This window comes from Melospiza georgiana, chromosome 7 (assembly GCF_028018845.1).
Source record: "Melospiza georgiana isolate bMelGeo1 chromosome 7, bMelGeo1.pri, whole genome shotgun sequence".
Taxonomy (NCBI): Eukaryota; Metazoa; Chordata; class Aves; order Passeriformes; family Passerellidae; genus Melospiza; species Melospiza georgiana.
In genome coordinates this window covers 8,168,356-8,184,810 of record NC_080436.1, presented here as the reverse complement: position 1 = coordinate 8,184,810, position 16,455 = coordinate 8,168,356, and the positions used below count along the sequence as shown (strand labels likewise).

The 16,455-nt window shown below is 40.8% G+C and overlaps 1 protein-coding gene across 1 annotated transcript; it reads right to left on the bottom strand.

Annotated features, from left to right (window-relative positions):
- Nucleotides 1-459: 459 nt before the first annotated feature.
- DUSP19 (dual specificity phosphatase 19) lies at nt 460-7,393 on the bottom strand. The gene is made up of 4 exons (XM_058028385.1): nt 7,107-7,393; nt 6,984-7,030; nt 5,541-5,693; nt 460-1,614 (listed from the first exon to the last, which is right to left on the bottom strand). Exons 1-4 carry the CDS (start codon nt 7,324-7,326, stop codon nt 1,393-1,395), a joined length of 642 nt encoding a protein of 213 aa, XP_057884368.1. The 5' UTR covers nt 7,327-7,393; the 3' UTR covers nt 460-1,392.
- Nucleotides 7,394-16,455: the final 9,062 nt, after the last annotated feature.

Genomic DNA, 16,455 nt, shown 5'->3' with positions numbered 1-16,455 from the left:
GTGACCACGGACAGCGATGGCTGCCTGATCCCCGCATTAACGTTTAGCATAGAATCGTGAAATGGCTTGGCTTGGAAGGGATCTTATAAAGCTCATCCAGCTCCACCCGCTGCCATGGGCAGAAACACCTTCCACTATCCCGGTGAGCCCCGTCCAACCTGGCCTTGGGCACTTCCAGGGATGGGGCGGCCACAGCTTCTCTGGGCAGCCTGTGCCAGGACCTGCCCACCCTCAGGGTAAATAATCCAATCTCAACCTACTCCCTCTCTTTGAATCCATTCCCCCTTGTCCTGTCACTACAACTGCTCCTACAAATTCCTGCTCTTGAGCAATTCACGCTGAGAACAAGAGAGGTCTTGGTTCAAACACACCAATGTCTTACAGTTAAACTACTGGTATCAGGACAGAACACCGATCTTGAAACCAAACATTTAAAATCACTTTAGCACACAATTTATCCAAACACAGTGATCTCTTTATTTTGTTGCATATTAATATATCAAATCATTAAGAGCTGGCGTGAAGGCCACAAAATACTATTAAAATCTTGTCAATATTTTTAAAAGCTTATTAAGACAGTAATTTCAGCCTGAGATCTCTCAGGAAGACAAAATTACACATCCTATGATCTGTTCTTTACATATGGTATGGAATGGAGTGAGGGGACAGCACCAGATGTAAGAAAAGCCAGTAGCATGAGCAGAGACAAATCATTATTAACATTTTTTGTATCTCTACTGAAAGGATGTACAGGAAAAAAACCCCTGCTAGGTCCAAGCCTGGACTCATCATGTTAGTGCACTTCAAATCACTACTAGATGAGAAACAATAGAAATACACAAAGCATTAAAGCACCCTATGCATTTGAGCATCCTCAAAAGACCATAGTTTTAATTAAAAAAGAATAATGGCTGGCTGGCCCACAAAATTCAGTAATATCATCTATAGTTGCAATATAATTTTAAAATCCAATATCAGGGTACTTCATTATATGAACATTTTATTATCTTGTTTTTGCAACTAAGTAGGAATGCACAGATTTGGAAAGAAAGCAACTTACCTCAGTTATTTTACTTCCTTTCTCTATTACCTGCATTTTCTGATGGTTCAGTAAGCAAACCGTCATTCTATTGTTTTCTAATATTTCAAGGAAAACTGGGCTGTGTCTTTTTATTAGTGCTCTTGTTGTAGGCAAAACTTCTCTGAAGTCAGTACAACACCATTTGGCCTTTTGATGACATGTTGGAAAAAACAGAGTCAAAGGAGGGTAAGAAAAAAATATATAAAGATTTGAAAATGCACATGTGAAAGGGGATTTCAAAATGACATTAAAATACATCCAATATCTCTTCCTGTATAGTCAAAACACATCATTTCCCTTCTCTCTTTGGATCAGTCATGATTGTTTATGCTTCCATTTGCCTTTAAAATCTGTTCTTGGTACTTGTGGAGCTGCTCCATGAAGCCAGGGTTTGGACAAGCTGCAGGCCTCGCATTTTTCACCAAGGAAAAGGCTCTGGCAAAGCTCAGTCTTTCTGAATTCATGAGAAAACCAATGACTACAGCTGCTGCACGGGAGACTCCTGCATTACAGTGAACCAGCACCACACCATCCTCCAAGAAAGAAATGAAATGTAAGTTATTAACATAAGGATATTCATTAGGTAGATTACAAGTGGAAGAAACTTTACACAAAATTCTTACTGTACAAAAGACTTACTGTAAGCTCCTTGCTGAGCTCAAAGCAAATATTTACACATATAAGTAAGTTCAAACAATGGATGATATAAGAATTAAATTAAGTATTCATGATATAAGCATGAAATTAAGTATTTTTCTACCCAAAAGTGCTTTATTATTACCAAATTCGTCAAGCTTCATTCATACCACAGTACTAAACCACATCCTCTGTGTTTCTTCCTGAGGCCTTACAGCAGCCTGTTAATGTAAAAACCAAATCACAGATAGACACCTGGGATGCTGAAGTATCTGATCTAATTGAGTGCCAGTTTTGAAATAGATTTTATTTGCAATGTGGAAAGGAACTTGACAGTATCTTGTTAAAGGTTAAAAACATAGCAGCAAAGAGTTGGGCACAGAGGCAGATTTTAGAACATCTTGTAGTCCCAGTTGCATGTTCCTTGTGCACTCTGCAGGGAAGATGCTGGGCAACAGGGATCATGCACAAGAACAGAAAAATTAGAAAAGACATTGTATGATTTGCAACAGACCTTCCCACCACACCACTGGTACAACTCAGGCCCCTTAACTGGGAACTAGGGTGCAAAATCCAACCTCCCGTAAATTCACAAATGCTTTTTCTGAGGTTTGAATTCAGGCTGATCCTGAATTATATATAAAATTAATGGGTTTTATCCTTCTTAAACATTTCCCTCACAACCTTTGAGACACTGGAATGGTTCTTTTTAGATTTTGTTAAGAAATAACAAGCTCAAATTAACACAAAGACTACTAGACAATCTAGCATGTCTCAAGCAATGTTTGCAAGGCCCAAGCTTTGTGATGTTGTCTTGTTTGTGTGTTACACTATGACCTGAAAAAGCCCCTTTTTCACACAAAAAGAAACCTCCAAACCCTCAGCACTTCCATATTCTGAATGACAATACTCAAACATGGCATGATGTGCTCAGATACTTGAAGCTCAACAGAATTATTCTAGTTTTAAACAGCCTGTTCTGTCTACCCTTAACAGATACAAGTTACTTAATGGGAATTTTATCCAGAGACAAAAAGGTCTTTTAAGCACCAGGGTTCCTTTCCAGGAACTTGATAGTTTAGGTTACAGATTTGGGAGCTACAATTATCTGGTATTTTAACAGACACACAGACCAGAAAATGGTTTCTGCTCCAAAAATCTTTCAGTTTAAATAACAAGAAAAAAAATGTATGAAATGGAATATTATTATTATCCTTGTTGGAGAAATTCCAAGCTGAGACTAGAAGAATGAGACACAACATTATGACAGAGCTAGGAACAGAGTCTAAGCTCCTGCATCCCAGCACAGCAAATAACAGTAACAGCCTTCCTTGCAATGGAAATCACATCTCCTGTGCACTGCCTGCTGGAAATTGCTCTCTTCATTTTTTTTCTTTTCCTTTGTACAGTTTATTCTTTACTTTCCTCTTTCACATTTAAGTCTGATGCATCTTTTTAAGTAACTGGTTTGTTTTACACTGCCAAAAATTCTTTAGTGATACTCACTAATCCTGAAAATTACTGAACATGAATGAATCTGGGCCATAATATGAAACTAACTTTAATCCTGAGAATGTTTATCTTTCCTTGCTGAAGTACATTGTTTACAGTTCATACAAAAATGAATTAGGCATGTCATTGTTAACTAATTTTGTATTAGCTGTAAATACAGAATAAAAGTGAGGAACAGATGGCAAACATGAAATTCATCTCTATTTACCTAGAACTTGCTCTGATGCTGATACTCTGAAATGGTCTGTGGACTTGCAAGAATCATGCAAGATTCAAGACCAAGTTGGGTTTTTTGAAAATTTTTATGGAGAGAGAAACAAAATCACCTTCCACCAGCAGAAAAGGTGATTATACAGTGGTTCTACACAGAGGGCAAAAAGCCTCATCAAGGGAAGAAATTTAAAAGAAGAATAAAGATTTTAGTGCAGTTGAAGGCTAATGAAATTCCTTTTATATCCATTTTACTTTGCAGTGAACTGAGGCTTTTTCCTTAGGAAAGACAGGGGGAGCAATAAGGAGTGATGTTCATGAATAAGCAAAGATTTTCTCTTTGGAAACACAAGATTTCAGAAGTTTTATCATCAGATATTAAAGATATAACAAAAGTATCCCTCATTCACAGTATTATGACTGACATGGGTCACTGAACATGTCATGGAAAACCTGCCTGCCAAGTTGGAGCCTAGAAGAAAAGCTGAGCTCTGATCAGTATCAGAATTTGTGCCATGGTGTCTAGAGACTTGAGCCATTACAGTTTTAGAAAAGTGAATCCTGTTACAAGTAGCCAGCTGGCAATGAACAGTGCAGCCTTCACTTGCATCCTCAAACTCACATGCTCTCATACTTCCTTCATGGACTTAACCATGTTCTAGAAATAATTCCCCATATATCATGTTCTCTCACCAGTGAACATCTCTTCCTCCCCCATTTTAGGAGATGAAGCAGGAGTGTCTCTGTGGTTACTTAAGCAGAAGAACACTTCATGGCATAATTTATCAGAAGCTCTTTTGACACTATATTGTCAAAGTAAATGAAGTAATTTAAACCACCTCGAGATCTCTCTCTGTATACCACTATCATGTGCTTTTTGAATTGATCTTGGAGAACTATTCCACCAATTACCTTCTCTTTCATCCACCTCTTCCATCAGAAAACTACTAATGTTGTTGTAAAAGTTTTCCTGTAAACTCCTTACCTACAAAACAGTAACTGAGATACAAACACCAGAGGCAGAAAGCAAAATTGTGCAGTTGTGAATGGCAACTCTCATTTAGAAATGAACTGGAAACTGTAATTAGAAACCTTGAAAAGGTCATTTAGTGATAATACGTTATCACATAGCTTGTAAATTATAAATGAGAGAAGGAAAGAACACTGAGACACAAAGAAAACTGGGGCAAGATCATCTTTTATCCCAATCTACATATACAATGAACCTGACAGATATGGAAAAATAGCACCCAATAATGTTTGGTTGTTGAGTTAGAGTTTAGATACCAAAACAATGGTTGTTGTAAATTGCACACTAAGCCTGAATTGAACAGCTCTGAGTTGGGCTACAGATAACTCTGCAAGCAGCCCCAGAAGGGTTTTTCAGGTTTTTTTCTACGTCACATCCTTTCAGGATTCTGTGAGCAGTTAAGTCACTTTTGGCTCCAAGACTGTTAACACATTCTGATATTCTTGGTATGTATGTGGATTCACAGCATCTTCTTGGAGCAACCTGGTCTAGTGGGAGGTGTCCCTGCCCATGGCAGGGGTTGGGGGCTAGATAATCTTTAAGGTCCCTTCCACCCCAAACCCTTCAAGGATTCTATAATGAAAAGCACAAGGATGGTGAACAGCTGATGATAAACCACACAGAATTGTAAAAGCTCTGTTTCTTGCTTCTAATCCAGGCTGGTTTCTAATCCAAAACAACATCCCCAAAGGAGAAATAAATTTTCTTCATTTCCTTCTGTTAAGGATAGTGACTTGGATTTAGGATGCAGTTAGTTGGGTCATCTCAAATTAAGCCTTGGTCCAACTGTTTTCAAGATGCATTTCTCTGAAATGCAAGACTGTCATTCTGAAAAAGCAGTGCTGGAGGGAATGAAGATTAACAGCAGTGCTATGCTTCTAGGAATGCTTAGAAATTACTTGGAATTTCTATCTAAAACTTAGAAAGACATTTAAAAATTTAAAAATACTTTAAAACTATTCATTTGGCACCATATTTTCTTTTAACAAAAGAATCTGCTTTAGTTCTTACGTAGTGTTATAAATAATCTACACAGGATAACTGCTAACATAAATTTTTAATAGACCATACCTGGATCCTGGCTTTCTCAATAAACTCAAAACATTCAGGGAAATAGGAGGTAATATCAGTTTCTGGGAGGTCCAGAATGGAAATGGTCTTGTATATAAAGTCATCAAGGAAGGCATTTTGGACTCCATATGCCACATTTAGAACGTGAGTGACCTAAGTAAAAAAAAATAAAAGAAAAAAAAAGAAAAAGGCATTTTCTGAAGATAGCAAGCAAAACAAGCAGTAACAAAAGTGCATTAATCTTTAGGCATACACAGACTCTACCTTATACTGATGCAATGTTTAGTTTTACATACATATGTTATCTATGGTATGCTTTTCTCCAAGCAAAGTTTTGAAGTGTGCTAATACATACTGTGATAAATCTCAGGGTTTTTCTGAGAGGAAATGAAAAGATCAGTGCTCAAACACAGACTAAAAAATGGATTTTCAACAGAAAAGGGAGTTTTCATCACATGGTTGGAAAAGAAGAGAAAGCAGTAGGAATGAAAGCACAGACCACCCAGCAATTACCCAAATTTCAAGCCTGCTCTAACCCATCATCTTAACATTCCTTCTAGTTAGTGAGCAGAAACATTTGCTGAAGCAGGAGGATTCAGAGTAAACCACACCTGTTCTTGGCAGGCGACACCACCTCTGGCCTCCTGCCATCTCTGCTCTGTCCAGGCTATAACCAGGTTGTGGATTATTTAAGGTTACAGTAAAATGACATTTACATGGCACCAGATGCCAACCTGGTGCAAGCCCTGTCCTGCACAGCCACCACTGTCCAAAGGCCTTATCAGCCCATTACTGCAACAGAGAAGAGTAAAAAGACAAAAATGTGGGACAGACTTAGAGAAGCTGCTTTGTTTTTCTAGTTTCATCAGTCCACATAAGGCAAGGGGGAATGGTGCTGCTTAATGTCTGAAATGAATTATCTCTGGCAGTGTAGGAATCTGTTCCATTAAACAGCTCTAAACAATCCTCACTCTTGCAGGGAAGCAAGATTCTTTTCAGTGGTACCTAGCAACAGGATGACGAGCAATTGCCATGAACCAAAATGTAAGAAGTTCCACCTCAGCATGAGCAAGGACTTCTTTAGATTGAGGGTGGCCAAGCACTGGAACAGGTGCCCAGGAAGGTCACAGGGTCTCCCTGTCTGGAGACATTCCAAAGCCACCTGGACACGTCCCTGTGCCACGTGCTCGGGGTGACCCTGCCTTGGCAGGGCGTTTGCACTAGAGAATCTCCAGAAGTGCCTTGGAAGATTCTGGGATGCTCTGAAAGCATCTCAGCTTCTCGTGAAGCCAACAGAAACCCATCCACCTGCAAACGGAGCAGCCTCTTGAAAATACAAGTGGAATACATTTTTCCTGAGGTTCGCCAGAGGATATTCCAGAATTTTTAATGTACAGGAGAAACGCGCAGCGCGCACGATGCGAGACGCCCACGAAACGCTACCTTGTGCTTCCTCATCGTCTCCAGGTCGTGAGCAGCATCCTGCGACCCTGCGGAGAGAGACAAGAGCGTGCCCGTGTGTGCGCCGAGCTGGAGCAGCGCACCCCCCTCTCCCAGCGCACTCACCCAGCAGCAGCCAGGGCTTCACCACTCCGACCTGCAGGTCAGCGCTCAGGTCCTGCACGAAGCCGCCGCCGGGCGCCGCCTCCTCCTCCTCCTCCATGTGCAGGCAGGCGCCGCGCCACGTCTCGACGATCCTGCGGCCGGTCAGCGTGGTGACGCGGGTGCGCTGCTTGCGCAGGTTGGCCCTGGAGAAGCTGCGGATCTCCTGGGCGAGGGAGTGCATGGCGCGACTGCCGGCAGCGCAGCGCCGTGCCGTGCCGTGCCGTGCCGTGCCGTGCCGCGCCGTGCCGTGCCGTGCCGTGCAGCGCCGGCCGCCCGTGACGCGGCCCCGGGGGCGGTACCGCGGTGCCTCGGGTGCCCCGGCCCCCCCGGGCCGTCCTGGCGTAACTGAAGGAGCCTTTAAATAGAAAAGGCGTCTTTGCAGGCCGTGCAGCAGCGTCTGTCTGGCTCTAAGAGGGACCTGCTTGTCGGCAAGTGTGGGAAACATTGGAAAAACCTAAATGGGAAATATTAAATATATTTTTTTTCTGGTTTATTTTTTTCCAGAAAGGTAAAATGAAGAAAAGGGAGACAAGGTGAAGCTGCTTCCCCCTTTATTCCCAAACGACTTAATGCCCATGTTTTCTTGTATTCTCTGTAGTGTACCTTTTGCAATGTTCCACAGCTGGTACACAGTCAGAGAATCACAGCCTGGTTTGGGTTGGAAGGGACCTTAAAGACCATCTCATTCCAAGTCCCCTGATATGTGCATGGACACCTTGCATTCGACCAGGTTGTTCCAAGCACTGCATTGGCTTCCAACTCTTCCGGAGATGGGGAGTCCACAGCATCTCTGGGCAATCTGTTCCAGTGCCTTGCCACCCCCACAATAAATAATTTCTTCCAGATATCTATTTCCATCCTTTCATTTTGAACCTGTTCTTGTCCTATCACTGAGGTTCCCGAAGAAGAATCCCTCTTCCTTGTAGGTCCCTTCAGACAATGGAAGCCTCTGTAAGCACGTGAAACATTTTTTTGTGAAGTGAGATACTGTTAACTTAAATTCTACCAGAAATGCTTTTCAGTTTGCTAACAATGCTCTGTGCTGGCTTATAGAATAAGGAGATACTACTACAATACTTCTCCTCTTACATTATTCCTCAAACTTATGCTGGAGGGATCTGATGACTCTGAGAAGATCCTCCTGATAGTCCCCCAGAACGCAGCACAGACCAAAGGCAGCCATGTAAAGAGGTCTACAAATGCCTTGGCAGTTCAAGAAGCAGAGAATGCTGTTAGGAACTGCAAGAGCTTGAGTTATTTCTGGGAATGCCAGAGGCAGTTTTCTAACAGGAATGAGATATAAAATCGAGGTAATCTAAAAAAGGCAGAATACCCCACACACTACCTGCAGCTGATGGGGTGGTAGGATGTGTGGACAGCAGCACTGCAGCTGAGCCAGCCAATGTGTGCCCTCTTTCTCTTAAGTTCTCTTAGGCCTCTGTTTGGTTTGGGTTGTGTCTGGTGGAAATTAAGGGTGTAAAGAGGAGTTGATTTCTGGTAATAAAGAGATCTTATTCAGAGGTATAGGGAGGTCTTTGAGTCTGTTCCCCATGGCTACAAGTGGACTGTGCTTCATAGCAGTTACCTTAAAACAATAATGATGCAGAAGTTGATTAATTTGTTCTTTGTTAAGGCCTTATCAGTTATTTTGATGGAGTTGACCACAAAGGAAGCGATGGAGAGCTTTAGGTCTGTGGCCCAGGCCGGCAATTACATAAAATTTCATGGCTGTTTTCAAGCTGTATTGGCTCCCTGTAGCTGCCTCTGTGAAAGACAAGGCTCTTAGGGTATCTTGCAAGAATGCAGAGAGCCTTGAGAGGGTTAAAAGCACCATGCCTAGGCATACTTGGGCAAGAACAAGAAGCATTGTAACCAATGTAGAAGCTAGATGAGACTTGGCAAGAAATAGAGAACGAAACTCGCAAAAAACGAAGGACAAACCTTGCCAAAACTTTGCAAACGAGTTTCAAGCAAGTTTTTCCAGTGAGGAAATCAATAGAACAGCTAACAACAGACTGCACATGCCTAGAGGAGAAAGGTGAAAAGGGCACGGTGATGAAGACATCCAGCCTTCCCCAGGAAACCCCCGAGGAAGACACAGAGCCTTCCTCAGTGCCACCATCGGCATGCACTGTGCCTCGCATACGCTAATGATAGTGATGGGTTTTAGGAAATAATTTTCATAACTGTGGAAAATGGATTTATAGAAAATTCTCAAAAGCTAACAGAAAGCTCACATAGTGTGCATCTTTATGCAAACCTTGAGATAAGGAATGCTGACTTAGAAATGCCATAGAATAGGACAGACATTGTTAAGAGAGAAATAGAACTAAAAACAGGTTTTGAAGAGTGGCCTTATAAATAAGACTAGACACTTTGGAGAAATAGAACTATGAAAGATGCATTGTAGTAAGACCCACAAGGGGTAATTTTAGGTTATTAATTTTAAGGCATTTACAACATAGTGTAGCAAAAGCTGATAGACCAAGAAATGCTTGTAGTGTATTTGTAATTAAGAAATATTGTAATTAAGACTAGTTTTTTTTAGAAAACCCTTTTCTAAGGAAAACTATGAATGTAGCCATATATTGTGATTTGCTGTGTGCCCAGGTGTGCACTGTTAGGAGCAGTGATCTCCACCACCCAGTGCACTGAATAGAACAAATACCAATTTTTTGGACTTTGTCTCAGAAGTGTCTCTTGGCCCAGTTTGGGGTGATTCAGTCTCATATCAGGAAATTTGCAAGGCCTTAGCAAAATCTGCTTGCAGACAAGCCCCAGCATCCTCCCCTTAGAATAACCAGGTGCTTTGTTCCAGCTTCTGGCCCGTATGAGTATGGGGTGTGCTGTGTAAGCTTTTGAAAGACTAAGACAAATCTGCAAGACACTCGTAATTAAACTTAATAACACAGCTAGGTATTGTTCCTTGATCTCAAAGAGGAAGATGCAATAGATGTGGATGCACAAAGGCAGCTGACTCCACAGCAATAAATTCATTTTCTGCTAGGGATGTTGATTCTTGTTGTAGCTGCCTTAAACACCAGGGGTCCCTACTGGACAAAAAAAAATCTGTGCTGCTCTTTTCTCTCTGAAATCCAAACACACTGCAGATGTTTATATGCAGAATTATTATCTTTATATATATATATATATATATCTTATTTAGTGTGTCCATTTGTGTCATAAGCATTAGATCTGTCTTGAATATTCATAGACACTATTTCTTATAAAGCAGGCATTTCCATGATGATGTCAAGTTGTTAATACTGTTCATTACAGGATGGAAGAGAAGATAATTGTGAATTAGTTTTAAACTGGGATTTCAGTTCACAGATGATTTCCTGTATTTGTCTTGCATGCTTTGCTGAGAGTAGAAGACTTCTTTAAAGGCGTGGCAGGAGCTGGATGTTTTCTCTACTTCCTTGGCTGAAAGTATTTATGGTATTTCTGGATCTTCAGGTTTTGAATAAGCTACATATCAATGCAAATGCAGTAAAGTAATTTTTAATGTTATGATTCTTCTGTTTTGTCTCTCAAGAAATTCAGCAGAACCTGTTCTATGGGTATACCGTAAGAAATGTGTACTGTAATTACTAATTATTACACAAAGCAGCTTGTACATATTCAAAGAGCTCATAAGGCAGTACATCTCTGTATCTATTTCCTTCCACTATTATTTTTGTCTAGGTACTGCCTGTACTTATTGATGCAAAAGAGCTGGCTCCCATCTGAAAAGTGATAACCAGACATTCCAGATAGCTGACTTTGAAAAATCAGCCTTGCTCTCTGAAAGATGCATATATTAGAGGGTTGAGCTAGATTGTAAAATGCACTGAAAATTGGTAGTTGATTCTTAGGTTGGTAATTTAACTGAAGTGGAGAACTGAAGCCTAATTAATACGCTAATTACATCACATTTCAACCTGCATTTACCAGATGACTTTGAGGAGTAAGAGAAATGGGGGAGAAAATCAAAGTATTGTGAGCTAATATCTAACTCTAATAATGCCTCTGCTTCAAGCTCTATGTTCTGTGGTTGAAAATAACAGAGAAGTTGGAAATAACTCTGTGCACCAGTTGGTGCCTGGATGACTGTGAATCATGAATGTAGTATGGTGATGAGAAATGCAAGTGTGACAGTGAAATGCATGAGGAGGTATTTAAAACAGAGAGAGAGAAATAATAATGCCATTGTGTGAAGTTCTAATAAGCCTTTTTGGAAGTGCATTTTGCTATTTGGGGCAATGGTATTCAGGAGAGTTGATCTCATCCTTGACACAAGTGCAGAGAATAGTTTAAAGCTTAAATGGCACTGCATATGTCAGACTCTTATCAAAGCACTCTGTGGTACATGGACCCCTTGGAACAGGCAGCTCCTGTCCATGATGACTTGGGAGGGACTAGCATCCTGCAGGGGCACTATTTCACCACCATTTGTGCCAAAACACACTTAAACCCTTCTGAGTGTATGTAATGCTTCATGCATTACAGGATGCTGTCTCCTACACAGCCTGGAGACCCTCAGCTGGAGCAGAATCTTGCTTTCAGCTTTGCAAAGCTGTCAAGACATGATGCCTCCTCCTGTAGGCATAGTTTGTGGTGATTGGGAGTGGGGCTGTGGCTGAGCCTCATCCCCAAGTGGTCACAGCTGTGAGAAGCAGGTGAGCAGCATTGAAGGTAACGAGACACATGGCACTGACCAACCACCAAAGGGAACAGAGGGCACACAGGTGCAGGGCAGCAACAGGAGGGGATAAAAGGCTGGGTTGAAGGACAAGGGCAGATGCCTGAAGCCTTCTGAAGAGGTGAGGTGTTACTCTTTATGAGCTGAAGCTTTCTGGAATTGTGTGGTGATACTCTATATATGGTGGCTGTCTCAACTGCTGTATGTGCTGTGGCATATGCTGTGACAAACTCCTGCTGGCATTTCCCTTTCTGAAGCAGTTAGGAGTCACAAGCTCAGGGTAATTCACACCCTGAGCAATAGGGCAAGATACTCCAGCCATCCTGCCATGTACTATGACCTGCTCCCATTTCCCTTTGGTGGCATGTATTTCTCCTCCATGCCATTACCTTCATGGAGAGGTTTTGGCTGAAAAACACCCACTCCTTTGTTCTTATCAGTTTGTTTTTCATCTTTTAGACTTGGCTTTATCTGGTGGTGGGGAAGGAATATTCTGGAAGAAAAATAGAGTCTCAGCAATGCTGATGGTGAGTGATTGGTCCTCTTTTCCAGCCTGGTTGTGTACCTGTGTCCCACATCCTGAATGAGGATGCAGATATTAACTTCTTTGCTCTCATACCCAGTAACATGCCTAGAAAATCTGTCATAAGTGGAATCCTGACTGGAAAGTGAGATTTCAAAAAGCTAGTGAAGTTCAGACAAGATCTTGAAATGTTATTTTATGAGGAAGAATGAATTTGCAGCAAGGCTGCTTCCAGAGCTTAATATCATGAAGAGTGTAGAGTCCACAAGGATTCTCAGTTTTGTGTACTGAGATCATCTGTGAAGGCCTAAGGAATTTTAAGCTTGCCAATTATTGTGGGTTTTGAGGGATTTTCCTAGGATGGCAGGATTAAGGAGTGATAGCAGAGGCAGATTAAGTATATAGCGTTTTAAATGTGTTGCTGTAGTAGTTGGACTAAATGTGAAGCCAAGAGCATGCTGAAGGCTGTGTACAGCAAGCTAACAGGTCATTCCTGCCCAAAGTGCTGTAGTTACACACATACTGTGACCTGGTTGTTAGTGAGCCAAGCTTTGCTGGAGGGTGTCAGTTTGCTCTGAATTTCTGCATCTGCCAGTTTGTAACACATTGGAAGTGCTAGACCCTATTGGCCAAACAAAGTGCAGTTACTTGTGTGTGGGAATAGGGTGAAGCCAGAGGTGCTGGGAGTCAATTGTACATATTTTTGTGCCTTGTTTCTTCATAACTGCTGCAGAGGGCTTTCCATTGTAAGGGGAAGTATATATCCTAAGCACACATTTACATATAATTTCTTCCTGTATTCCTTTGGCATACAAATCAAAGCATCCATTAAAGCCATGCTGCATCCTTCTTGACCAGCTTTATCTATGCAGTGTGTTAGGTAAGAGCAGAGGATGCATCATGGTCAAGCCTAGAAACACAGCCAGTTCCTCAGCTCTTTGGAGTTTGGGGGACTGAGTTAGTGATCTAACTCTGATAAGGTGTAATATGGAAGCCCAGTCCAGACTGCTAAAGACTGCAAATAGAGGACAAATGGTTGCTCCTAATAATATTATTAAGTCTGTGAACCTTTTTCAAACTCTGCCTTTTATCCCTGGCCTGAAGGGTAGGCAGCTGCTCCTTGTTTAATATTTTATTTCAAGCATCATAATTTGCTGGTGTCTCTAAAGCTATGCTGAGCCAGTGGTGTTTCCACTGGCATATCTTGTTAAATTGCTGCAGGGAAATCTCCCCAGAAGCAAAGTCATGCCCAAGGCCAAAGGCATGGCCCTATAAACACCAGGGCATTCCTCTCTGCTCTCACTTTGTGAGCAATCCATATAAATGAGAAGACAGGTTGACTGATCTAAAGATGTGTGCCTTTATAGTGTGTCAGGGATTGTGCTTAATGAAGAGCACTGAGGAACAGGGACTGAAATATTTAGTAGCCAAAGGCAGTACCCTGGGGGACTGGTATGAGGAAGATCTGGCAGTACTTGTGTCTGTGTTACATAAGTAGGATTTGAATTTCACTCCCATTTGTGCCCAGGTTTCTGTTCTCCAGGTGGACTTGAACTTCTCTGCAGTCATGTGTTAGCAAAAGCAGAAAAAGATTATATATATATGTGTGTGTATATATATATATATACACACACATGCATACATATATACAAGTTGTTCATGTAGCTTGGTGTAAAACCAAGTATTGAGATGGTGTTTGCAGGGGTCCCAGGATGAGGGAAGAGATGAGGATCTGACTCCATGTTTCAGAAGGCTTGATTTATTATTTTATTATATATATTATATTAAAACTGTACTAAAAGAATAGAAGAAAGGATTTCATCAGAAGGCTAGCTAAGAATAGAAAAGGAATGGTAACAAAGGCTTGTGACTGACCAGACAGTCCGAGCCAGCTGACTGTGATTGGCCATTAATTAGAAACAACCACATGAGACAAATCACAGATGCACCTGTTGCATTCCACAGCAGCAGATAATCATTGTTTACATTTTGCTCCTGAGGCCTCTCCACTTCTCAGGAGATAAAATCCTAAGGAAAGGATTTTTCATAAAACATGTCTGTGACAAAGTATGTCAGTTTAGTAGGAGTTAGGAAAAGTTCATCAAGAAATGGAACACTATCAAGAGACTACAAGAACTCTTTAACAAAAATGCCCATGTATGAAACACCTTCTATTCAGGCTGGCTGCTCTGCAAAGGAGTGATGAATAACCATGCAGTTAGTACAGATCATCAGTCACCAAAGGCAGTTTTTCTCCACCACTTGTCTATTATTTCCTTTTAAGTATACCTTCACTTCAGAAAAACCAGCCTGAGAGAAGTTAACCTTTCAGTAAAAGCTGAAAAAGCCTTTAAGGGTCGGGACTCTCAAAAAGAAATAAGAAAATATGAGCTCTTCTTTGAGAGATGCTGTTGATGTGAGTTTCTGTAATGCTTTCAAGTCCTTTGAAACCTGAAATGTGGTTTTCTTTCCCTATTTTAGGTGGCAGATGTGAAGTAAAAGGTTATAATTTTTCAGTGGTTATTATGATTGATCTTAATATGTTGGGTTTTTGGTTTTTTTTGCCAGAATACTCAACTATCTATTTTGTACTTCAGATTTTAACAGTCTACTGCAAAAATGCAGTTCATCTGTCTCACAATTTTTCTCTACAGGTTTGTTTCAGTAGTCATTCAGGAGAGCTACTTTACAAAAATGCACAAAAATTTCTCTTGTTGTAAATGCCGAGCCTACAGCCTCAAAAAGTAAAATCAAAGAGGGTAAAAGTCAAATTTTATTTCAGAGTTCTTGTAGCATCTTATGTATAGTTTTTGTTAATGTGTCATTTCCACAAGCATAATGAAATATTAATGTTACCATTTGTGCCAGGAAGCATAACAAGTTTTGTTTTGTTTCACAGAGTTCAGGAAGGAAACCATTATAAATTCTACTCAGGATCATAAAACAGCAAATAGAGTAGGAAAATTATTTTATAGATTAGTGTAGTTAGGCTTGTAGGTAGTACCTGCTCTTACTGTTCATCATGAAGAGATCCTGCTATAAGTAGGGTAAAGATGAAGTGGAACATGATCAACACAGAATCCCACATCCTGAAAAAAAAAATTCTGGCGAATACTTTTCCTCTTCATACCATTTTTTTACCTTACCCTATCACTAGCATTACCTTGTACTTGATATTTGTGTGCTGGAAGCAGTTCCCTGAAGGAAGGGAAGGAAGATTAAGCTGTCCAAGCCCTGTCTCTTTTTATGTCTTTAGTTTGACTCAACCAGCCCAGAGCTGCCTAATAACTTCCATTCCACTCACAAGGAGAGACCCAACTTTCCTTTTTCTCTCAAAATATTGAGGCAGGATATGACCTATGTTATTCCTTTAAATTCCTGTGCCCAAGGCACAGTTAAGCTAAGTGAGCTTTTGCTGCAGGATCCTAGAAGTTTGCATAGATTCAGATTTCTGATGCACTTATGAAAGAGAAGTAGATCAACAGGTATTAAATGCAAGACAATGTCCCTGAGCTGCAGCTGTTGGGGTGTGAGTGCACTCTGCAGAGGCAGTGATATCTGCTCATCCTCATGTTCTTCCTCAGCACTCCCTTCTTTGGCCACAGGATAGAGACACACAGGATACTGCACCTGACGGGCTTTTAATCTGCCCAGGTTCTTAGGTTTTTATTTTCCTTTGGTCAAGTGAATAATAAAAATTAGTAAGATCAGCCTGATGAAGTTAAAAAAATTCCATACAATATTTTATTTACATAAAGTTCTGACTCCAGAGGCTACATCTGTGAAGTGGGAGAGAATGCAAATTTCAGGTGACAGAGTAAAGTGAACTTGTAAATAGTGTGGATGGGAAAGAACTATGTTATCCAGGTTTGTAATGAGGTATTACATGTGTCAGCAAAGAAAATTGTACTTTTGGGATATTTTTTTTTTTTTTTCTGTGAGGACTGAGACAGAGGCATTAACATTTGAAGGATAGCTGAAATTACTTGAAAACCAGGGCTTCAAAAAGTAGAAAGACTTCTCTGGAAAAAGAGGTGGCATCCTGGAATATACCCACATAGGCACACTCAGAAAAAAAACTTTTTTTTAATGGTATACACCAG

Coding starts and splice junctions, on each gene's coding strand:
- DUSP19 (XM_058028385.1), bottom strand. CDS start 7,326: ATGCACTCCCTCGCCCAGGAGATCCGCAGCTTCTCCAGGGCCAACCTG. Junction 7,031..7,106: donor GAAGCCCTGGCTGCTGCTGG/GTGAGTGCGCTG, acceptor CTCTCTCCGCAG/GGTCGCAGGATGCTGCTCAC. Junction 5,694..6,983: donor AGACGATGAGGAAGCACAAG/GTAGCGTTTCGT, acceptor TTTTTTACTTAG/GTCACTCACGTTCTAAATGT.